This window comes from Plecotus auritus, assembly GCF_963455305.1.
Source record: "Plecotus auritus genome assembly, chromosome: 3".
Taxonomy (NCBI): domain Eukaryota; kingdom Metazoa; phylum Chordata; class Mammalia; order Chiroptera; family Vespertilionidae; genus Plecotus; species Plecotus auritus.
Window position 1 is genome coordinate 59,869,503 of NC_137772.1, and position 25,342 is coordinate 59,894,844.

A 25,342-nucleotide genomic window follows, 5' to 3' on the forward strand; every position below is an offset into this window, starting at 1 on the left:
CAGGTATGAAGGAATTGCCAAGAAATGCTCCATCTGATGAAAAGCAAGGGCTTGCAACCAAGATTATTCTATCCAGCAAAGCTATCATTTAGAATAAAAAAACAGATAGAGTTTCTCAGGCAAGAAAAAGCTAAAGGAATTCACCACCACCAAACCAGCATTACATGAAATGTTAGAGTCTTCTTGAAAAAGAAGAAGAATATGAACAATAAAATGGCAACACATATCTATCAAAAATTAAGCCTAAAAAACAAAATAAACAAACAGAACAGAAACAGACTCATAGATACTGAGAACATTTTGTTGGCTACCAGATGGGAGGGGGGTTTGGGGAATGGTTGAAAAAATTGAAAGGTTTAAGATGTACAAATTAGAGAAACCAAGATGGCGGCATAGGTAAACACCTGAACTTGCAGCCTCGCCCAACCACTTCAAAACTACAACTAAAAGACAAAACAGACATCATCCAGAACCACAGGAAGGGTGGCTAAGTGGAAATTCTACAACTAGAAGGGAAGAGAAAAGCACACTGAGAGACAGAGGAGCTGCGAAAGTAAAGGCAGAGGTACGGAGGCGTGCGCACGGAGAGGGCTGGCAAATGAGTACCCAGCTGGCTTTTTCAAGCCAGAGGGAGACACAAGCTCCCGACTGCTCTGAACTCCAGCTCCGGGCAAGACTCTGGGGACCCAGACTCATAAGGGGAGAAACTGGACTCTCTGGCCATGGGCAGAACTCGAGGGCGACTTTCTCTAAGAGGTGCTTGCAGTGATTACCAAGGGACACTGAGACCCGGGGGCCTCTTAGGGCGGGGCTGACAGGAAGCCATTGCTGTTTGATCCGCCCTGAGACTCTACCCATCCAAGCTGTGTGCAGAGGCTTTTGCATATGAATGGTCTGGTCCTTTGAAATCTAAACTTACCTAACAAACTGCAGCTGAGTCAGAGAGAGACTCAAAACATCCAAAGGAAGGTCCAAGGCCCTGCAGCAGCTTGAATTGCTTTACACCTGGGCCTCATCTGGGCACCTCAAAAACCCAAACAAAGAGAGGAATCTGCAGATCTCTCTGAAAATCCTACTGGGTGGCCTCAGGCAGAGGCTAAATTAGCACCTCCTTGGAGATGCAAGAGCCAGTGTACCCAGGGGTCAGAGCGGGACCATCCAGATTACAACTCCACAGATCCATAAGGGACATACTCAGAGTCAGACTCAGTGAGCACCAAAGTCCCACTGAAGCAAGTCTTGCCTCATAAGGGTGTCTCCAGCACAGAAGTTCTCCCATCGTAGACACAGCTGATCATCACAGCCAATTGGCCTGGAGGTCAATTCCTCCCAGTGATACCAACAACAATCAAGGCTTAACTACAATAAGACTGTGCACAGAGCCCACAAAAGGGTGCACCAAGAGTGTCCACCTCAAGTAACTGGGAGGCTGACCCACTGGGCCCTATAGGACACCTAGCACACAAAGCCACTCTATCAACTCAGGGAAGCAGCCAAAATGTGGAGACAAAGAAACAGATCACAAATGAAAGAAATGGAGGAAAGCAAACGACTAGATATAGAGTTCAAAACCACAGTTATAAGGTTTTTCAAGAATTTTCTAGAAAAGGCCGATTAATTTAGTGAGACCCTCGAGGATATGAAAAAGGACCAACTAGAAATTAAACATACACTGACTGAAATAAAAAATAATATACAGAGATCCAACAGCAGACTAGAGGATCGCAAGAATCAAATCAAAAGATCTGAAATACAAAGAAGCAAAAAACACCCAACCGGAAAAGCAAAAAGCAAAAAGAATCCAAAAATATGAAGATAGTATAAGGAGCCTGTGGGACAACTTCAAGCATACCAACATCCGAATTATGGGGGTGCCAGAAGAAGAGAGAGCAAGATTCTGAAAACCTATTTGAAGAAATAATGACAGAAAACTTCCCCACCTGGTGAAAGAAAAAGACTTACAAGTCCAGGAAGCACAGAGAACTCCAAATAAGAGGAACACAAAGAGGACCACACCAAGACACATCATAATTAAAATGCCAAGAGCAAAAGACAAAGAGAGAATATTAAAAGCAGCAAGAGAAAAACAGTTAGTTACCTACAAGGGAGCACCCATAGGATTGTCAGCTGATTTCTCAACAGAAACTATGCAGGCCAGACGGGAGTGGCAAGAAATATTCAAAGTGATGAATAGCAAGAACCTACAACCAAGATTACTCTACCCAGCAAAGCTATCATTCAGAATTGAAGGGCAGATAAAGAGCTTCACAGATAAGAAAAAGCTAAAGGAGTTCATCACCGCCAAACCAGTATTATATGAAATGCTGAGAGGAGGAGGAGGAGGAGGAGGAGGAGGAGGAGGAGGAGAAAGAAGAAGAAGAAGAAGAAGAAGAAGAAGAAGAAGGTGGTAAAGATAAAAATTATGAACAACAAATACAGATCTATCAACAAGTGAATCTAAAAATCAAGTGAATAAAAAATCTGATGAACAGAATAATCTGGTGAATATAATAGAATCAGGGGCATAGAAAGGGGGTGGACTGACAATCCTCAGGGTGGGGAAGGGGTGTGGGGGGTTCAGGAAGAGACTGGACAAAAATCATACACCTATGGATGAGGACAGTTGGGGGGTGGGGGGGGTAAGGTTATGGGGTGGGGTGGGAACCAGGTGGAGGGAAGCTATGAGGGAACAAAAGAGGAACAACTGTAATAATCTGAACAATAAAGATTAAAAAAAAAAAGAAGTTACCAAATAGTTATGGGGATAAACAGTATAGCATAGGGAATACATATAGTCAGTAATTCTATATAATAAAAAGGTTATTATGCAAATTGACCATCACTCCAACACACAAGATGGCCGCCCCCATGTGGACACAAGATGGCCAGCAGGGGAGGGCAGTGGTGGGCAATCAGGCCAGCAGGGGAGGGCAGTTGGGAGGGACCAGGCCACCAGGGGAGGACAGTTAGGGGCAATTGGACCGGCAGGGGAGCAGTTAGGCGTCGATCAGGCTGGCAGGGGAATGGTTAGGGGGTGATGAGGCTGGCAGGCAGAAGTGGTTAGGAGCAATCAGGCAGGCAGGCAGGCAAGCCACTGGGAGCCAGCAGTCCTGGATTGTGAGAGGGATGTCCGACTGCCCGTTTAGGCCCGATCCCGGTGGGATCAGGCCTAAACGGGCAGTCAGTCATCCCTTGAGGGGTCCCAGATTGGAGAGGGTGCAGGCTGGGCTGAGGGACACACCCCCTCCCCCCGTTCACAAATATCGTGCACCGGGCCTCTAGTATTCTAATAACTATGTATAGTATCAGATGGCTAAGAGGTCTATTGGAATGATCACTTAGTAAGTTATATAATGTCTAATCACTGGGGTATACACCTGAAACTAATATAACATTGTATGTTAACTTCAACTGAAATAAAAATGTTTTTTTTATTAAAAAAAAAAAAATGAGAGCCGAAACCGGTTTGGCTCAGTGGCTAGAGCGTCGGCCTGCGGACTGAAGGGTCCCGGGTTCGATTCCGGTCAAGGGCATGTACCTTGGTTGCGGGCACATCCCCAGTGGGGGGTGTGCAGGAGGCAGCTGATCGATGTTTCTCTCTCATCGATGTTTCTAGCTCTCTGTCCCTCTCCCTTCCTCTCTGTAAAATATCAATAAAATATATTTAAAAAAAAAAAAAATGAGAGAACAAACTAGATTCTAACCCACCTACAAACTGTAGGAAATTAAGCAAGCTATTAGACTCTTTTCATTCTTAGTTTCATCATTAATAAAATTGTTAGATTGTCACCAGCATCATTGAGAGGCTTAATTTAGTGCTTGTAACAAATTATGCCTGGAACATATTAAAGTACTCAATGAATGACAGCTTTTATTATTTCATATAAAAGATTTTTAAAATTTTCTTTTTGATTACAGTTTACATTCATATTATTTTGTATTAGTTTCAGATATACAGCATAGTGGTTAGACAATCATCCTATATAATAAAGAGGTAATATGCAAATTAACCCTCACATCCTCACAAGATGGCTGCCTACTACTGAACAAGCAGGCTGCGTGGGGCGACCAGGCCAGCAGGAGGGTTAGTGAGGGACAACCAAACAACTGAACAAGCAGGCTGCGTGGAGCGACCAGGCCAGCAGGGGGGTTAGTAAGGGACGACCAAATGACTGAACAGCAGGCTGCGTGGGTCGACCAGGCCAGCAGGGGGGCCATGAGGGGTGACCAAGCCGGCAGGGGGGGTGCTTTTGGGGGTTACTAGTCCGGTGGGGGGGGGCAGTTGGAGGCAACCAGTCCGGTGGGGGGGGGGCGCAGTGAGGGGCGACCTGGCTGGCAGCGGGGGGGGGCAGTTAGAGGCAACCAGGCCGGCAGCGGGGGACAATTAGGGGTAATAGGCTGGCATGCAGAAGCAGTGAGAGGCGATCAGCCTGGCAGGGGGGGCCAGTTAGGGGTGACCAGGCAGGCAGGCAGGTGAGCGATTAGGAGCCAGCGGTCCAGGATTGTGAGAGGGATGTCTGACTGCTGGTTTAGGCCCGATCCCAGGATGGCCGTCAGACATCCCCCAAGAGGTCCCGGATTAGAGAGGGTGCAGACTGGGCTGAGGGGCTTCCCAGTCTATATATATAAAAGCCTAATATGCTAAGTGTTTGACTGTTCGACTATTCAACCAGTCACTATGACGCGCACTGACCACCAGGGGGTAGACGCTCCAACCCGTAGGTTACCCTGCTGCTGGGGTCTGGCTGATCGGGACTGGACCAGATGGGCCGGAAACGTCCTGTATCCCTCCTGCGGTCCCTCCCCAGCCTGGACACGCCCTGAAGCCTTCCTACAGTCCCTCCCCAGCCAGCCAACTTCCCACGATCCCTCCCCGGCCAGCTGGCCCTCATCAGCCCCGATCAGGACTGAGCAAGACAGGCCCCAATCTGGACATGCTCTGGAGCCCTCCCGCAGCCCCTCCTCAGCCCCGATCATGCACTGGTGGGGTCCCTCAGCATGGCCTGATCCCTCTCACAATCTGGGACCCCTTGGGGGATGTTAGAGAGCTGGTTTTGGCCCGATCCCCACAGGCCAGGCTGAGGGACCCCATCGGTGCACAAATCCGTGAACTGGGCCTCTAGTATACTTGATAAAGTGATACAAAAGATTTAAAAAAATATTCTTCTTATATCATTTCTCAGTTGATATAAGTTATATCAGTTGAGAAATGATATAAGAAGAATATTTTTTTAAATCTTTTGTATCACTTTATCAAGTGATACAATATACTAAAGGTATAATATTAACCTTAGCTCAGTAAAGGTATTTTGAAGGAAAATTAAATAGTTCTGGTGATGAAACTTGATGCTAATACATACCTTACAGAACTCTGAGAAACTCCAGTCTTTGAATTTAAGTTCCCCACCTTATCTCATAGAGTTCTATGAGAGAATTAGGACCTAATGCCCTAAAGGTATAGGTTGCATATAATGGACTAATTTCTTTTTGGGTTTTTTTGTTTGTTTGTTTGTTTTTTTCTAATCCTCACCCAAGGATATTTTTCCATTGATTTTTAGATAGAGTGGAAGTGAGAGGGAAAGACAGAGAGAAATATCAACGTAAGAGATACACATTGATTGGTTGCCTCCTGCATGAGCCCCAGGAGCTGGGGAGGAGTCTGCAACCAAGGTACATGCCCTTGACCAGAAGTGAACCCAGGACCCTTCGGTCCACAGGCTAATGCTCTATCCATTGAGCCAAACTGGCCAGGGCTGGGCTAATTTCTTTTTTATGAATCTATAATGATATTAACAATTTGCCAGCTTTAGCTGAAATGAGAAAAATGTCCTCAAGTTATTTTCTGAGTTTTGTAACTTAGATGAGAAATACCGTTTGAATAATAGTTAACTAATTTTATTACTAATATAACCAAGTTTGGACTTATCTAGCTCCAACTCTTGTTTTTTTCATAATAACTTCTGCAAGGATAGGGATTGTCACTTTATCTCTGTATGTGTCATAACACCTAACAGATTTATGCTCTAGGTTGGAACTCACTTTACATTTTTTTAAAAATGAAACTAGAAGAAAAATCTGCCAGAAGGCTATTCTTACAATGGTTCAAATTTTAATCATCTTAGAAGAAGCCAATCCACAGGTCCCAACTAAGAGTCAACTTATTAATAAACAAAACTGTAATTTGGTCTTAACAGGAAAAGGGTCTGATAAGATTACTGAAACCCTGAAAAGTGATAAAATAGGTTTTAAAATAATGAAGAAACACATTAAATCCATAGTTTAAATATTTTTGTAGTGAGTAATGTCTTAATCAATTTGATAATGTAGGTGCATAATTGAAGTGTCTGAAACACTTAAGACCAGCTGACATATTAGGTTTGTAATTCTACTGAAAATCTGAGGATTTGATTCATTCAATTAGAAATCAATGTTTAAATAAATATGATTAATAGAAAGTATATGTTTTATTGATTGCATTTAAACGTGTGGTAACTTTTAAAAAGACTTACTAAAACAATAAATAAAGGTACTTTTGATAATTTTCCTGGGCCTTATCCTAAGGAAACCAGGAAAAAAGCTTTGTAAAAAGGAGCCAAAAGGGCAAAAGTAAAGCTTTGAAAAAGGAGCCTTCAAGAGGCAAAAGTAAAGAATTGGTGGGAGATTATGATAACAATAGTACTAGAAAAGTTCCTGAGATAGGAGAAAGAAAAGGAGGTATCCTTGCTCTCTCCCTACACGCTATCTTGTACATAAGAGTTAGATAGAGGTTGATTTCCAGGAACAACAGGAAAATGAGAAGACTTAGCAGGAATATACAGGAGAAAAAATGAGCTCTGATAGACAACACTTTAAAAGCCTATAATTTTACTTTTGAGCTCTTACATTATTAAAAAAGCATGAAGAACATGAAGATATTTAAATCCATGATAATTTTACTAACTAATAGAAATTGTTATGTTTTAACTGACTTAGAAATGCCTGTACTATATCACAATAGTGGTAGCCATGATATGACTCAGAACATATATTTGTACTGCAACTAGGCAAGGGACCTTAATTATATTATTTCCACACCTCACAAAAATTCTGAAAGGCAGCTATTATCAACCTATATGAAGAAACTAAAGCTCAGAAGAATTTAAAAACTTAAAGTTAGCACCCTGATATAAAAAAGATGAGGCCCAAACAAGTTTTTCTGTTTTCAAAGTTCTTTCCATATACAGTAGTCCCCCTTTATCATCAGGGGAGATGTCTGTCTCAAGACCTCCAGTGGTTACCTAAACTGTGGATAGTACTGAACCCTACATATACTATGCTTTTTTACTATACATACATACCTATGATAAAGTTTAATTTATAAATTAGGCACAGTAAAAGATTAACAACATAAAATAGAACAATTATAACAATATAGTATAATAAAAATTATGTGAATGTGCTTGCTTGCTCTCTCTCAAAATATCTGAAATTTTCCACTTAATATTTTCAGACCATGGCTGACCACAAATAACACAAACCAAAGAAAGCAAAACTGCAGATGAGGGGACTACTGTACCAGCAAGCTCTCATATAAATACAGTTATAAATTTTCACACCACAGAGATCACTATAATAATGTCTAGAACAGGGGTGGGCAAACTTTTTGACTCGAGGGCCACAATGGGTTCTTAAACTGGACCGGAGGGCCGGAACAAAAGCATGGATGGAGTGTTTGTGTGAACTAATATAAATTCAAAGTAAAGGAGCGGAGGGGAGAGCAAGAGAACCGGATAGAACAGCCGGATCCGGCCCGCAGGTCGTAGTTTGCCCACGGCTGGTCTAGAAGAATAGTCTTAAAATAATTGAATTCATATGCATAAAATTTATGAACTACACAAGACATTTCATATATTTTAATTTTAAAGATAAAAATGATAAACATTATGAAGACACTCACCCTGACAATAAGGATCCATTTGATCAATGAAAGGCCAAATCCACAGATGGCACCATACCTTCCAGCAATGGTATTGGTGATACAGAAGGATAAACAAAATCCAAGCCAGTTGAAAATAAATGCCACTAAAAGCAAGAGAAACAGTTATTTTAAAAACTATACTTTGGAAACAAATTAACAGAGATTGATATTAACAGTACTTCATTGCTCAATGGGAATAGCAATTCCTTTTTCTTTTTGAACTCTGTACCAATTAAGCCTTCTTTATAGATTATAGTTTACCTTTTGCAAATGTAAGTTATTTACCAGACATTAACAAATGAGTAAGCTTGGTTTCTTGTTAGTTTAATCAATAAGAATCAATTCCTTAAAGCTTGGAATGGGTGAAATATTTTTATACCAGATAAAAAAAACCAGGTCACAATGTAGCTTCCATGAGATCCCACCCAAGAAGCCCAGCCTCAGCAATCAGTCAACCAATCAGCCAATATTAAAACTGAGCCAAATAAATTATCAAAGATGGTTCCCAGAACAGATATCATTCACTGCCTCTTCCTCCTCTCTAACAAAACCTGTTGTACTCCTCCACAGGAACCCACCCACCTTTACAGACTCCTTATGGAAGACAGGATCCCACACTTAACCCCAAAAGGTGGGTCCCAAGTAGTATGGGGCAAAATCACAGGAGGACAAAACTCCTTTCCAATTATTTTTTTTTTTTAAATAGGACTTTTGAAAAACATTCCTTGGTTCTTAAGAACATAGCAAGGGAAAGGAGGATAGAATACAGGTTAAGTAACAGTGGCTCTAAATTGATCCCTTTTGGAGCTGGGTGATGGATACATGGAGATTTATTATACTATTGCCTACTTTTATGTAAAAAAAAAAAAAAAGAAGAAGAAGAAGAAGAAGAAATGGTCCCTCCTCTTCCTCTGGATGTTTGGACATATCTTGAACAGCTGCTGGGATCTCTTATCAGCCTGAGGATTAAACTCTCACTCCAAGTTGGGGAGAGTGAAGAAAAGCAGAGCCACAACACTGATACTTCTGTGCCTTCAGACTGCTCATCCATGCTCTTCTTGTCTTGGGTGATAATCTCCTATTTAAAACAATTGAGTAGTGGTTTTCTATTACTTGTAACTGAAACCATTCTGACGTAGGTGAATAAGTTTTGAAATAAGGGACCCATATTTGAGTCTCAGTATACTCACTTACTAGATATGTGACCTTAGACTCACTGCTGACTTCTGTGAGCCACAGTTCTTTGATATGTAAGTACCTACTTCACAAGGTTGATTAAAGGATTAAGTGACATAATGAATGTAAAGAACTTAGCACAGTACAGAACCTCACACATGCAGTTGCTGAAGTGTTAGCTATCATTACTAGCCATATAAAATATCTTCACCTTACAGAGTAGGTCCCATCTTTTATGTAGAAAAAAATTTCAGGAGACACTATTGGAAATAAAGCTTATTTAACATTCTACTTTTTCTTTTTTAAAACCTAGATATTGATCAGTATTTTGTTATCCTCCATATCTGTGCTATCCAATGCCACCAGCCACACTGCTTCTTACTTGTGCCCCAGGAACATATCCTCCTCTATAAAAGAGGTTATTTAAATTTAAATTAAAACTAAATAAAATTAAAAATTTAGTTCCTCCATTGCAACAGCCACATTTCACGTGCTCAAGAGTCACATGTGGCTTGCAGCTACCATATTGTTGGGCTGATATATAGAATATTTCATTTCCACTATTAGAATATCCTATTAGACGTAACTGGTCTGTATCTAATTGGCTAATATCTGTGGTAGCTGTAGGGGAAAACAAAAAAACACTTAACCAATCAAAAATAATTTTATATCTATTTAAAATAAAGAATTTATATCAATGAATAGCAGCAGAGATTTCCTACAGATTGTCTACATATGCCACATATGTGTTAGTGACAGGCTGAGATATTTCTCTCCTCAGGCCTCAGGACAGGCGGGTGAGGGCTAGGGCAGAGGACAGACTGCTACCAGTCTTGACCACCTTCTTCCTTTATCCCAGTGTGCTGTAAACATGCTATCATTTTGTAAGCATGCCATGTTGTTAAAACATAGGACGCATTGATGGAGAAAATCCAAAACAGCAAAATATTTCAAAAGTATATTTTTACATTTGAGTATATATTCAAACACTGTCCAATTAGTTTCTTCAAATCAGACTTACCCATATCTATTATACATATTGCACCCACACTAGGAATAACATCCAAAAGTACAAAATAGTATTTACTTAAGCATCATGTTTTCTTTTTGGTATCTGTGCTCAGATATAATACCTTATTATGGACTGAATTGTGCCTCTTCAAAGAATTTGTATATTGAAGCCCTAACCCTCAATGTGACTATATTTAGAGACAAGGGCTTCAGGGCGGTAATTAAGATTAAACAAGGTTATAGGGGTAGAGCCCTGATCTGATAGGGTTGGTGTCTAGAGAGCTCTTTCACCACATACATGTAGAGGACAGGCCATGCGAGGACACATCAAGAAGATAGCCATCTGCAAGCCAAAAAGAGAATCTGCACCAGAAACCAAATTTTCTGGCACCCTGATCTTGAACTTCTAGCCTTCAAAACTCGGAGAAAATTAATTTCCATTTGTAAGACACCCAGTGTGCAATATTTGACCCAACAGACAAATATAGTACATAACTTAACCATCTTTAACTGGTTTAAGCACTAGGAAAACAGTGACCAATTGAGCATAGACTGATTCACTTTTATGCCCCTTAGCCTGTAAGACAGGAAGTAAAGCAGGATAGGTTTTTAAGGACAGAATCATTTCTGGATTCAATTCTGGATCCTCTATGACATGTCAGAGTTGGCAAAAAAAGAGAATTTCATAACTGTACACTAAACCGTAGACATGTAAAATCTGCAAAAGAAACAACATGTAGTAGAGGCAAGAGAACATATTGGACATGCCTAGGAAAGAAGACAATACTTTTCCTTCAACTCTATGTCATTCATGCATGTTTCCCTGTAAACCTAGGGTAAAATATGGAAGCTTACAGGGCATAGGGCAGCTATTCCCCATATAACAAGGCCCACGGTAAAACCCAAAAAAGCAACAACCTTAGGTAGCCTATATTCCTTAGTTAAGGTTTGGGGAAGCAAGCAGCAGGGAAGCAAGGCAATAAACTCAGGAAAGTTGGTAAAGAATGCTTACTGTTGCTCCGATTACACTTCTCCACATTCACCTTCAGCGTGCCCTTCTTTGTAAGAAAGCAAATCAGGCAGGTTTGGACAGATTAATGACATTTGAAAATCATTTTAAATCATATTACTTATTATAACTAAAAGGTGAGTTCTCAGGTAAGAATGGGGAAGGAGAACATTATCACCACCTTCACTTAATAGAACACTATAATTTATGACATTTCATATATTTTCACTCCTTTGTTCCTCACATTAGCTTTTTAAGAAGGGCAAGGTCAAGTTAATTCCACTGTACAGAAGGACAAATTGAGACTCAGAACAGTTAAGCTGCACATGAAGTCAAAAGCAAGTAAGTGATATAGCCAGGATTGAAACATCCAAGTCTTTCACCTATATTCTGTTTCTTTTTACCACCTATACCTTCCACCTACCCAAAACGGTTATCAGGATAACCTAGAAAGTAATATTGTATGCTACAGTTTAGCCATTAAAAGTATAGAAAGACTATACTTTTAATTTTCAGCAGCCATAAGATAGTTATTAATTAAAAAGGGGAAAACAGTAACTTTATAGAGAAGAGAGCTGGCAGACATCACCTTAATCTGATGAGAGTTAAGTATCACCAGTAGTAACACATATCTAGATTATTCCTTCCTGTTGAGATGCACTGAGAAGGGCGCAACATTTCTGTGGTGTTTTTGCAAAGAGAGAAAGAGACACACACACACACACACACACACACACACACACACACACACACACACACACACACACCACCTAACTGGTATTCTTCAAAAGAATCAGTCATAAGAAACAAGAGAAAAGATTAAGAAACTCTTCCAGATTAAAGCAGACTTAGGAAACATGGCAACTAAAAATAATGTGTAATCCTAGATTAGATTCTGGATCAGGCAAAGGGCATTAATGAGACAGTTGGCAAAATCTGAATAAGATCTGTAAACCAGTTAGTATTTCATAAATATTAATTACCAAATATTGATTATTGAACTGAAGTCATGTAAAATGTTAAGACTTGGAAAAGCTGAATAAAAGTTAGGAACTGCACTATTTTTACAACCTTTTTCCTAAGTTTTAAAGTATTTCGAAATAAAAAAAATTAAAAACAACTTGATACTTGCTTTGAAAGTAAACAAATGAAAATCATAGATGATAAATATGCATATTTGATAAATATTGAGAACTTATTAATATTTTGATCAAAGAAAAATTTTCATCACATATAAATACACCAGGTTTCTAAGACAATAGGTTCTCAAAGAATAATGAATTTCACTATACTTAATTTTGAACTACACAGGGATAAATTTCTGTCTTATCTAGGCTCTCTCTTTAAACTATCAGCCATTTAGAAAGACATGATTCAGCAATATATTAAGAAATTGTTTTAGCTCTGAACAGTGTGGCTGTTAGTTGGGTGTCGTCCCATGGACCAAAAGGTTGTTGGTTCGATTTACGGTCAGGACACATGGGGTTGCAGACTCCATCCCTGGTAGGGGGGTGCAGGAGGCAGCCGATCGATGTCTTGCTCTCACATCAATGTTTCTCTCTCCCTCTCCCATGCTCTCTCTAAAAGGTAATAAAAAATATATTTTTAAACAGACATTGTTTTAAGGTATTTCCACTAAATTATAGAGAATTTAATTAAAAACTTTTTCTTCAACTAATTCAAATAAAATTTAAATATAACGAATTCAATAAAATTTAATACTTCATAAATATTGTGAGTTTTTAAAGATATAATTGCAATGCTTAAATGTTCTCTCTCTGGATTCACTTACAATGTGTAATGTCATCTAAAACCAATTAAAAAAACCCACAGCTTTGCATGCACAAAACAAATCATTAATATGCTGTTTTTCGTATGTGTGGTGTTCAGACAACCCCTTTAATAACTGTAACTTTTATGACTTGTCCATGGAGGGGCTCAAAAGAATTTACTAAGTAATGATGTTCAACATCATTAATTGTTAAGGAAATGCAAATAAAAACCACAATGACATACCACCACACATCTACTGGAATGCCTTTTTTTTTTTTTTTTTTTTTTTAATGTTAAAACTAAATGTCAGTCAGGATCAGAGCAACAGGCACTCTCATTCCCTGCTGGTGGGAATGCAAAATGGTTTATCCACTTTGGAAGATAATGGTAATTTCTTACAAGTCAGAATTTACATTGCGAAACACTCTTCTAATTCTTTTTAAGGTACAATTAACTTAATATTTCTTTAGTTATGTGGTCCTCATGTCTAAAATGGAAATAATTATTAATATAGCACATTAAAGTGAAGATTCACACATGACACAAAAGGCTCAACCTTAGAAGAAACAATTTCTAGATAGAGCCCAATACATTCTTAAGTAATAGAGTTCAGGATCATTTCCACAGACTGTCAATTATCCAGTGAACAAAATCTTAATTTCTAGTTTCTAACTGATAAATAACTTACTTCCTTTCTGTTAAAGAGAAAACTTGTTAAATATAAGATCAGAGGAAGTTAGGCGTGTAAAAGGCATTTTGCAGTGACACTTCAAGGGATTGTAGAAGCTAGAACATTATCAGGGGATACAAATATTTCTTTATTTACATTTTCAGAACATGAACATGCAATTATCTTACCATATTTAAGGGTAAAACTTTTTATAGGGTTTCATGTGGTAAAAGAAAGAAATGTAGCCATTGAAAACAGAGATAGCAAGAATTAAACCAACAAAAGATTTTAACTGAAATGTTATAATTGATATTTACTGTAATTTTACTTGTACAACTTATAGAACCTAAAATGCTTAAGTTATAAACCACACTAGCCCTAGCTGGTTTGGCTCAGTGGATAGAGCATCGGCCTGCGGACTGAAAGGTCCCAGGTTCAATTCCAGTCAAGGGCACATGACCGGTTGCGGGCTCAATCCCCAGTAGGGGGCGTGCAGGAGGCAGCCAAATAATGATTCTCATCATTGAAGTTTCTATCTCTTCCTCTCCCTCTCTCTCTGAAATCAATTAAAAAAAATATTTAAACCACACTAAAGAAAATCTATTTCTAAAACCTTAGAAATAGACAATAGTACAATCTAGATAACTGCTAGATAGTTTAAGCATGGAAAATATAGCAAGTTGCAATTTGTAAAATAGCCACTAGATGGTAGTGAACACAAATAAATCTATGCTCTTTAAAGCAAATAAGCTCAAGCTCTGGCCTACAGCCACCAGAAAAAAATATGTAAGGAAATAAAGATAAATAATTTATAATTTAACTTTATAGTATTAGTGCAATATTTGTAGACTATGAAATAGTATAAAAATATAAACTGTAGAAACATAATTCAGTAAAAATTTAAAACTAGTCAGATAATTTCCATTATGTATATTAATATAAATACTTACATTTACATTAATTAATATATCACTAGTGGCCAAAAATAAAGTCAATCAAGTGTCTAGGTTATCATGCATTTACATCACTGTTACATTAGTAAAATGTTTTCAAATTCAAAAACTAAAAAGAAGAGTATGATTTAGTGAACTACAGAAATGGAGAAATAATAATTAAGCTCTGAGTCAAATAATTAGATAGTGTCAAATAACATGTTTTCATTCCTAAAAAACACAGAGTACAATAAAATTCTTTCTTTTCTAATTAAGGAATCAATGTTTACATGACTCATAATCAAAATATGTAGGAAGTGTACTATCAATTTAAAGGATTATTAGCTGAACTAAAATAAGAAAACAAGGTTCACTAAACTAGCAGTGAAAAATAGTAGTTATTTGTAGCTAAAGTGTTCATTTCCTTTGCATAATATCTAACATCATATTTAACTAGAAATTGTTAACTAAAACCATGAGATTTAAATATTGTATTATATTAGCTGGTGCCTATCTGAATATAATTTAATAGATTTGAAGAGAAAAATATAACTGCCCACCCATTCACCCACCCATTTCTGAGTGATTATCTACTTCTTCAGAAGATGGGAAAAAAGGAAGCAAGAACCCTGGCTGATGTGGCTCAATTGGATGGGTGTCGTCACCGGTTCAATTCCCACTCAGGGCACATGCCCGGGTTTCGGGCTTGATCCCTGGTAGCGTGGGTGCAGGAGGCAGCCAATCAGTGTTTCACTGTCACATCAATGTTTGTCTCTCTCTCTCTCTCTCTTTCTTCCTCTCTCTCTAAAAGTCAATTTAAAAGATATATGTATTTTAAAAAAATAGAGGAGGTCAGTAATTTTTCAGATTCAAAAGTAATTCAATTCAGAAAGTATGTATTTTCTATTTTTAAAGTTAAATGTGGTACTCTAAGTAAGTAAACTACTTCTGGGTTTTATTATCAAAATAAATCATGAATTAAAATGAATTATATTAGCATTCTATCAAAGAAGGTATAAAAACTTGATCATCTAACTAAGCTGAGGGCAGAAATTAACCATATATAGACTACATGAATATCAGGTTTCCAAAACTTATTTTAGCAATTTAATGTTTTGAGTTTTATAATCTTATTTACTGTTTACACAGTGCCAATTAGAAACTGAAATAATAAAGACTATAACACAGTTTTCCCACAAGTATCTTAAATTTACTTTATAAGTTAAATATTAATTTTGCAAGATGTTACAAAATGTAACTTATATTTCTGGGCTTCTAGCTACTCACCACTCCCTTCAAATAAGACTTACACTTTCATACTTTTGTGTCTCAAATCACAAGGCTCTAGCTCCCCAGAATATTTCTTTTTCCAACTTCTCTTCCGGTTTAAAGACACTCAAATGGAAGTCCTTTGCCTCAAAAGCAGAATTTACAGTTTCATTCTACATGCTCCTACAATATTGAATGGACATGCAGCATTTCTCATATAAAACTATATTTAACTTAAAGATGCTTATATATCTCTATACAGTCAGCATCTAGCATGATGACTACAATACAGTTATGATAAGTATTTAATAAATTCTAGAGTTTGTACTGTAACATTTGATCACACTTAGCTAGTATCAGAAACAATTTACATTTTAAAAAAGGTAGACACATGCTAACAATATTTGCCTTTTTTCACTGTCGGTTATTTTAAAAATACATAGCCAATATATGCAAAAAACTAAAAAGTTTGGAAAGGAAAGATCACTTACTGAAAAACGCCAGCATAAAAATCCCATCATTACCCACTCTGAGCTGATCTGCATCACTAAAGTCATCTCTTGGTGAGCACTCTTCCTCCTGAATCTGTAAAACATAAGACATTAGAACACACTAAAATAATTACAACTTTATTACCTTGAATATAAAAATAAGAATTTAAATAAAATCTAATATTCTCAATTTGTTGTATAGAAAAAACAGATGAGTACAATGTCTAGCAAGTGTTCATTTTTCATGGGCACCCTTGAAAAGAGTAATTTCAAGGACAAACACAAAAAAGATAAAAGTTGAATAACACTGGATTAATGAAAATTATATTAAGAAAGATAGACGTGACATTGTTGCATTAGTATCAAGTGGAAAACAGGACCCTTAAACATCAATAATGGCAATATTTATCAAAAACAAAATTGTACATACCCTTTTACATACATTCCAGCTCTTCAAATACATTGTACAGATACACACACAAACTCGCGCTTATAAGAAACTAGAGGCCCGGTGCACGAAATTCGTGCACGGGGGTGTGTGTCCCTCAGCCCAGCCTGCACCCTCTCCAATCTGGGACCCCTCGAGGGAAGTTCGGTGGGATCGGGCCTAAATGGGCAGTCGGACATCCCTCTCACAATCCAGGACTGCTGGCTCCCAACTGCTCGCCTGCCTGCCTTCCTGATTGCCCCTAACCGCTTCTGCCTGCCAGCCTGATCACCCCCTAAACCAGGGGTGGGCAAACTTTTTGACTCGAGGGCCACAATGGGTTCTTAAACTGGACCGGAGGGCCGGAACAAAAGCATGGATGGAGTGTTTGTGTGAACTAATATAAATTCAAAGTAAAGGAGCGGAGGGGAGAGCAAGAGAACCCTCCGCTCATCCGGCCCATGGTCCGTAGTTTGCCCACGGCTGCCCTAAACACTCCCCTGCCAGCCTGATTGATGCCTAACTGCTCCCCTGCCAGCCTGTTTTCCCCTAACTGCCCTCCCCTGCAGGCCTGGTCACCCCTAACTGCCCTCCCCTGCAGGCCTTGTCCCCCCCAACTACTCTCCCCTGCAGGCCTGGGTCCCTCCCAACTGCCTTTCCCTGCAGGCCAGGTTGCCCTCAACTTCCCTCCTCTGCCAGCTTGGTCACCCCAACTGCCCTCCCCTGCAGGCTTGATCGCCCCCAACTGCCCTCCCTTGCAGGCCTGGTCCCTCCCAACTGTCCTCCCTTGCTGGCCATCTTGTGGTGGCCATCTTGTGTCCACATGGGGGCAGGATCTTTGACCACATGGGGGCAGCCATCTTGTGTGTTGGAGTGATGGTCAATCTGCATATTACTCTTTTATTAGGTAGGATAGAGGCCTGGTGCATGAGTGGGGGCCAGCTGGTTTGCCCTGAAGGGTGTCCCGGATCAGGATGGGGGTTCCCTTGAGGCGTGGGGTGCCCTGGGTGAGGGGCCTGTGGTGGTTTGCAGGCCAGCCATGCCCCCCAGCAACCCAAGAGGAGGCCCTGGTATCTGGGGTTTATTTATCTTCTACAATTGAAACTTTGAAGCCTGGAGCGGAGCCAAGCCTTCTGCTTGCTCCTTGGCAGCAGCCATTTCTATTGGGATTTATGTATCTTCTATAATTGAAACTTTGTAGCCTTAAGTGGAGGCCTGGGCCGGCCAGGGTGTGTGGAAAGCTTGGCTTCCTCTATCACCAGGGGCAACCTTAGCCTCCTGCTCTTTCCAGCTCTCTGGCTGCCGCCATTTCTGTTTGGGTTTATGTATCTTCTATCATTGAAACTTTGTAGCCTTGAGTGGAGGCCTAGGCCGGCAAGGGCAGGCAGAAAGCTTGGCTTCCTCCATTGCCGGGGAAACCCAAGCCTCCCTCCTGCTCTCTGTGGCTGTAGCCATCTTGGTTGGGTTTATTTGCATATTCGTTCCTGACTGGCTGGTGGGCATGGCTTGTGGGCGTGGTTTGTTGGTGTAGCGGAGTGATGGTTAATTTACATATTACTCTTTTATTAGATAGGATGTATTAAAGACTAAAGGCTCGGTGCACGAAATTCGTGTACTGTGGCGGGGGGGGGGGGGGGGGGTCCCTCAGCCTAGCCTGCACCCTCTCCAATCTGGGATCCCTCGAGGGATGTCTGACTGCCAGTTTAGGCCCGATCCCTCTCACAATCCGGGACTGCTGGCTCCCAACTGCTTGCCTGCCTGCCAGCCTGATCACCCTGTAACCACTCCCCTGCCAGCCTGACTGACAGCTAACTGCTCCCCTGCCGACCCAACTGTCCCCAACTGCCCTCCCCTGCTGGCCTGGTCGCCCCCAACTGCCCTCCCCTGCAGGTCTGTTCCCCCCCCACTGCCCTCCCCTGCCAGCCTGGTCCCTGTCAACTGCCCTCCCCTGCAGGCCTGGTCACCCTTAACTGCCTTCTCCTGCAGGCCCAGTCGCCCCTAACTGCCCTCCCCTGCAAGCCTGGTTGCTCCCAACTGCCCTCCCCTGTCGGCCTGGTCGCCCCCAACTGCCCTCCCCTGCTGGCCTGGTCCTCCCCCCACAACTGCCCTCCCCTGCCGGCCCGGTCGCCCCTAACTGCCCTCCCCTGCCAGCCCGGTCGCCCCTAACTGCCCTCCCCTGCAGGCCTGGTCTCCCACAAATGCCCTCCCCTGCCGGCCATCTTGTGGCAACCATCTTTGACCACGTGGGGGTGGCCATCTTGCGTGAGGGTGTGAGGGTCAATTTGCATATTACCTCTTTATTATATAGGATAATTCACTGCAGCAATGTTAATAAAAGCAAAAGATTAGGCACAATATAAGTGCCCATCAATAATGGACTATTGTCAGAGATAATTCTCCATGAGTTTCTCATGTTTCTGCATGTCTTCCAGGTAGGGGCACTGCTTGCCTTTCTTCTGTACTATCTTTTTCAAGGATCTTTATATATATAGTCGGCTGCCCCGAAAGAGGACGATTGTGTCTCTCTCCAGAGCAAAGGTGTGGGCATGCTTAGTTAACATTAGAAAATACTGGGTTCCCTACATTCAGGGTTCCACACTGTGTGTGGAGGTATCATGTGGCCATCTTTGAGTTGCCCTGTGGGAACTAAAGCTCAAGAAACTGGTGTGAGAAAATGCTAATACTCTGGCTAAAACCACTGATGTGAATAATCACGTTTTTGTCTCTGACCTGAGAGCAGTCTCGTGTCTTCTGCCAACATTCCCAAAATTGACAAGCTAATCAGGTAGTTTGCCAAGTATGGTAAAATCTCAGATGATTCACAATTCTTGACAGACCAATTATGTAAATTACTGAATATCTGATGAAATTTTAAAAGTAATGTAAATTTTTTAAATAAATAAAAAAGAATAAAAGTTCTTAGTATTCTCTTAACAATCTCTAAAATATATTAAATGAAAATCATGTGTATAGTACAATGCCTTTTGTGTACAAAAATATACTAAAATATTAATGTATTTGCTTGTAAATGTAGAGAACTTGTCTGAAAGTATGTACAAGACTGTTATCACTGACTGTCTAATATTCAACAAATATGATGAAATACCCCTTCTACACAAGACTTAGCTTCCTGGTATTAGGGATACATGAGTGTACATAAAACAAAGATGCTTGCCTTTCTGGAGCCTATACTCCAGTAAGGGGAGTTAGACAACAAACAAAGACATAATAAATAAGTTATTTATATATCATTAAAAGGTGTAAATGTTCTACACAAAAGGGGGAAGGATGGTTTAGGAATGCTTGAGGTTACGGGTTACAGTATTAAATATGGTGGTCAAGAAGCCTCGTTGAGATGGCACTTGAGCAAAGACTTAAAGGAGATATAAGAGTTAACTATGTAAATATCTCACAGAAAAGTGTTTCAGACAAAGAGATAAGCAGTGCTTCACAAGGACCTTATAGGATCATACCTGGCATGCTAGAAAATAGCAAGGAAGTAGTTCCTTGCTATTAAGAGAGAAATAGGAAGAAATTAGGTCAGTAAGTCCACTGAAGGACTTTATATATTTTACTGAGTGAATTGAGTGGTCTTACTGAGTTATGATCAAATGAGTGGCATGACCTGATATACATATACATTATCTCCATGTTACAGATACATAACCTCAGCTGGGTGTTGATATATCAATTTTGTTTTAGTACACAGAGAGGATCAGAGAAGCTAAGTGACCTGCCCAGGATCACATAATTAGTTAGATCAAGACAGGAGTTGAGTCCAGGACACTGATGTTCTTTCCATTCAATCATGATAGTCTCACTACATAGGTTGCTTTCATGAAACAAAAAGACTTTTAAAACCATGTTTCTCATTATTTGGGCAAAAAGATTCGTTAAACTCTGCATTTATATCCTAGGCTATCCTTTATGGTAAATGTAATGAATGGCAACAACTGAATACATACTAATGAAATTTTATATAATTCCAAGTTAACTTAAGAAATAAATATTCAAGTGCAATATGAGCAACCCCTGGGGGAAAAAACTGTCAATATCATGGCAAGAATGTAAATATTTCATACTCTTTTGAAACACTAGTCCAGAGATTTTTACATCACTTTATTTATTTATTTATTTATTTATTTATTTATTTATTTAAAATATATGTTTGTTGATTTCAAAGAGGGAGAAAGAGACAGAACATCGATGAGAATCATTCATCAACTGCCTCCTGCACACCCCCTACTGGGGATCAAGCCTGCAACCCAGGAATGTGCCCTGACTGGGAATCGAACCATGACCTCCTGGTTCATAGGTGGAAGCTGAGCTACACAGGCTGGGCAGAACATCATTTATAAAAAGACAGAAGACATATGCATGCCCAAAGATGTTCCTTACAAGGTTAACACCAAAAAACACATGCATACACATGCACGCACACGCACACACTCATACACACAAGACACACATTTTTAAACAATCTAATTTTCCCTGGAGAGAAACGGCCACTAACTTATAGTATACTACAGGCCCAGTGCACAAAATTTGTGTACTCGGGGCAGTCCTGCAGCCCAGCCTGCACCCTCTCGCAGTCCAGAAGCCCTCAGGGGATGTCTGACTGCTGGCTTAGGGAACGGGCCTAAGCCGGCAGTTGGACATCCTTAGCACAGCTGTGGAAGAGGGAGAGGCTCCTGCTACCACTGCTGTGCTCACCAGCCATGAGCCTGGCTTCTGGCTGAGCAGTGCTCCCCCTGTGGGAGTGCACTGACCACCAGGGGGCAGCTCCTGCGTTGAGCATCTGCCCTCTGGTGGTCAGTGCGCATCATAGCAACCGGTCATTTCGCCGTCGGGCCAAAACTGGCTCTCCGACATCCCCCAAGGGGTCCCAGATTGTGAGAGGGTGCAGGCCAGGTTGAGGGACCCTACTGGTGCACGATCGGGGTCAGAGAGGGATACGGGAGGTTGACCAGCCGGGGAGGGACTGCGGGAGGGCTCCAGGGTATGTCCGGCCCATCTCGCTCAGTCCTGATCGGCCGGACTCCAGCAGCAAGCTAACCTACCAGTCGGAGCATCTGTCCCCTAATGGTCAGTGCACATCATAGCAAGCTGTTAAGAGGCCTTAGCATACATTAGCATATTATGCTTTAATTGGTTGCACAGACAACCAGACAACCGGACACTTAGCATATTAGGCTTTTATTATATAGGATTGATTCCATGGAATGTTATTCAACCACTAAAATAACAGAAACATTTAAATAGAATGTTTAAAAAATAAAAGATGGTGTCTGTGAAATAACTTCAACTGTAACTATGTTTAATGCTGATTTATAAATCCCAAAATAGGTAAAATATTTTAAAATGAAGAACAACTCTGGTATTTTCTTCTTAATTTCCCACATTGGCAAATGTAAAGAAAGCATTCATTAACTAACTGTCATTTATTAAGTACCAAACATGTCCCAAATGATAGATAGGTGCTGGAATCATAAATATAAGGTCCTTGTCCTGGATTTGCTCACAATTTATCAAATGCTAGTTTTTATGTCAAAAGACAAGATACTGACACACAATTTAAAACACGTCCCTGGCCAGCATGGCTCAGTGGTTGAGCATCAACCTATGAACTAGGAGGTCATGGTTCGATTCCCAATCAGAGCATTCTCTCTCATCACTGATGTTTCTATCTCTCTCTCCACCTCCCTTCTTCTCTGAAATCAAATAAAAATATATTTTTAAAAATAAAAAATAAAACACATTACAAAAAAATCCAAACCCTACCCACGACAGGGTTATAAAATGAGACTAGCTGATAAACAAGAACAAGCCATGTTCTACAAGTTTTATAAAGTGAATTATTTGGAATTCAAATATTTTTCATAGAAATATTAAAAATAAATTTTCATAAATCTTTTAATTTTCCATATGATACATGCAACCCTATACATAAGAAATAGAAAATAGTGTTTCCAAGTCTCCTGGCCACCTACATTCTCCCAAGAAGAATAGATTCAAGAAACAGGCTTCAGGTCACCCAGCTGAGATTCATTTACAAGTGAATATACAGACATACCTCATTTTACTGTACTTTGCTTTATTGCATTTCACAAATGTTGAATGGAAGGCAAGATGCTTCACCAACAAAAAGATTACAACTTGCTTTATTGCAATACTTGCTTTATCGCTGTGGTCTGGAACTGAACTCGCATTATCTCCAAGGTATGCCTATACTCAAAACTAATTAGACCTTTTAAAAAAAAATCTGAATCAAGTATAGAAATACATACTAGAGCACTGACCAGGTTGCTCAGTTGGTTAGAGTGTCATCCCGATACATCAAAGTTGTGGATTCGATCTCCTCTCAGTCAGGGCACACACAAGAAGCAACCAATGAATGCATAAATAAGTGGAACAACAAATTGATGTTTATTTTTCTCTCTTTCCCCCTTCCTCATTCTCTAAAATCAATCAATCCATAAAAAAAAGAATAAAAAGAAATATAATCATATTATGTAGAAAAAAAAGTGATGGAGCACTGGGTTAGAAACTGATGAATTTAAGCCCAAGCCGATTTTACTCAGTGGATAAAGCGTCGGCCTGCGGACTGAAGGGTCTCGGGTTCGATTCTGGTCAAGGGCACATACCTCGGTTACAGGCTCCCGACCCTGGTGGGGGGCATGTGGGAGGCAACCAACCGATGTGAGTCTCTCACATCGGTGTTTCTCTCTGTCTCTCCCTCTCCCTTCCATTCTCTCTAAAAATATCCTCAGTTGAGGATTAAAAAAAATGAAGAAACTGATGAATTTAAAAGATTATTTATAAACATTTAAGTACGTCTCCTGTACAATTTTATTTTGCTTTCCATGAAATTTTCCACAATCCTCACAGGTAGAGTTATATTAAAAGCAGTTGAAAACAGAAAACTTCTCTTTATAAACATGTTTCCAATTCAGGCTGGAATCAAATACTTTCTAAAACAGGTACTGGAAATGATAGTGGAAGATTAGAATAGTAAAACTCTTTGGAGTTTTTTCTTCAATAGGTAAAATCACCTTATGCTTTTCTCGAAGCACAGAGAACAAGACTTAATGCTTCCTACTTTCTCTTTAGAGAAATGCTACTGCATGGAAATTAGGGCAGTAAAGACACAAAGTTCATGACACCCTTTAAGGACATTTGTATTTCCAAGGTCTTTAGGGAGACACTACCTGAGAAAAGGAGTTACTGTCTCTCTACTTCACTGAGAGTGTGTGCATGTATACAAATACACGTACAAACATCTATGTACTAAGCAACCTATAGTTGATTTTGATAGAAACTCCACACTTCATATATCCTCTTTTTTATGATTCTCTCCTCCCAGCATAAAAAAATCCCTATTGACTGAGCTATATTTATGCACCACCTTAATAGAGACTTACTTTCTCCCTAAGAGAGAAAAGGAATAAATATTAAATTTGTGGTTTACTGTCTTTACTTATGTGCCCAAAGCTATTTATGTTGACATTTAACTCTGTGTGTGTTGGAGGATGGGAGTGGGAGCAGGTATGGAAAGAGTTCTAGCTAATGAAAGAAATCCATCCAGTAAAATGCTCATTACCAGAGAATCTACTTGCTGGGCTCTGGCCTAAAGGCAGCAAGAGGAAAATGATATTCATAGAAACGCCTTTTTCTCTCTCTAGCTTCACTGGGTGAAGTTATTTTTTTCTGTCTTTTTCCTGAACAAAATGGGATGAATTTAGGGATCTGAAATAACATCCCAAAGTCTGAAGCAAAAAAAGGGCAACAAACCCTAGTCCTACTTGCAGCCAAACTAAAATGTAAATAATTTCTGCCTTTACCTGGCTGTAGAAGATCATACATGTATATCTTTACTGGCCACTACTTTTACCAAAACAATAAATAACATTTATGTATATCATTGATTATCTCTATTACTAAGATAGGAAGATGAGAGAGAACGGGCAGGTAGAATCTTTCAAAATTTTAGGGTGGGATGTGTTAAAAGTACAAAATAAAAGTGAATTGGGGGAAAAAGTGAATTGACAACATAATTTAAAGGCCTTGTTAGTTATTTCTCTGTGTTTTTTAACCTACCTTGAGTTCATTCATAGTCACTAGACTGATTATGCTAATATACAAAATATGAATAATAAAAAAAGATAATTTGAATACAGTGATGGACCATGGACTGTAAACTATATAAGGAAGGAAATAAAGACATCAACAGTGACAAGGTTGATGGACTTGAGGTCTAAGTGAAAAGGAACAACAACTAGGGTGAGTCAGAAGGATGGGAGGTTAAGGCCAGTGCATGAGATGCCTAAAATCAAGAATGTGCAAGTGATAATTGTATGGGTAAAGATAAGGTCTAGGATGACCACAACGTAAGATGGGATAAAGGGGAAGATCAAAAGAAACAGAAATTGAAATGAGGAGGTCAAGGAATGAAGAAGGTAAATTAACTAGGAGAGTACCTAGTTCACTAAAAATGACACATATAAGTAGTAGTAAAATATTACAAATATACACAGGCACCAACACTCAAATACAGACCACTATTTTGATATTACTAAATGGACATATCAATTCATAAAAATAATATTCTCAAAAGGAAATAAAACTTC

General features: G+C 39.7%; 1 protein-coding gene across 1 annotated transcript in view; it reads right to left on the reverse strand.

Moving 5' to 3' along the window:
- NDFIP2 (Nedd4 family interacting protein 2) overlaps positions 1–25,342 on the reverse strand; it is a 71,852-nt gene that overhangs the window by 12,900 nt on the left and 33,610 nt on the right. Inside the window, exons 4-5 of the mRNA XM_080661740.1 lie at positions 16,289–16,382; positions 7,937–8,061 (exon numbers count right to left, since the gene is read on the reverse strand). Of these exons, the coding sequence (XP_080517866.1) occupies positions 7,937–8,061; positions 16,289–16,382 (219 nt within the window). The remainder of the gene's footprint in view (positions 1–7,936; positions 8,062–16,288; positions 16,383–25,342) is intronic.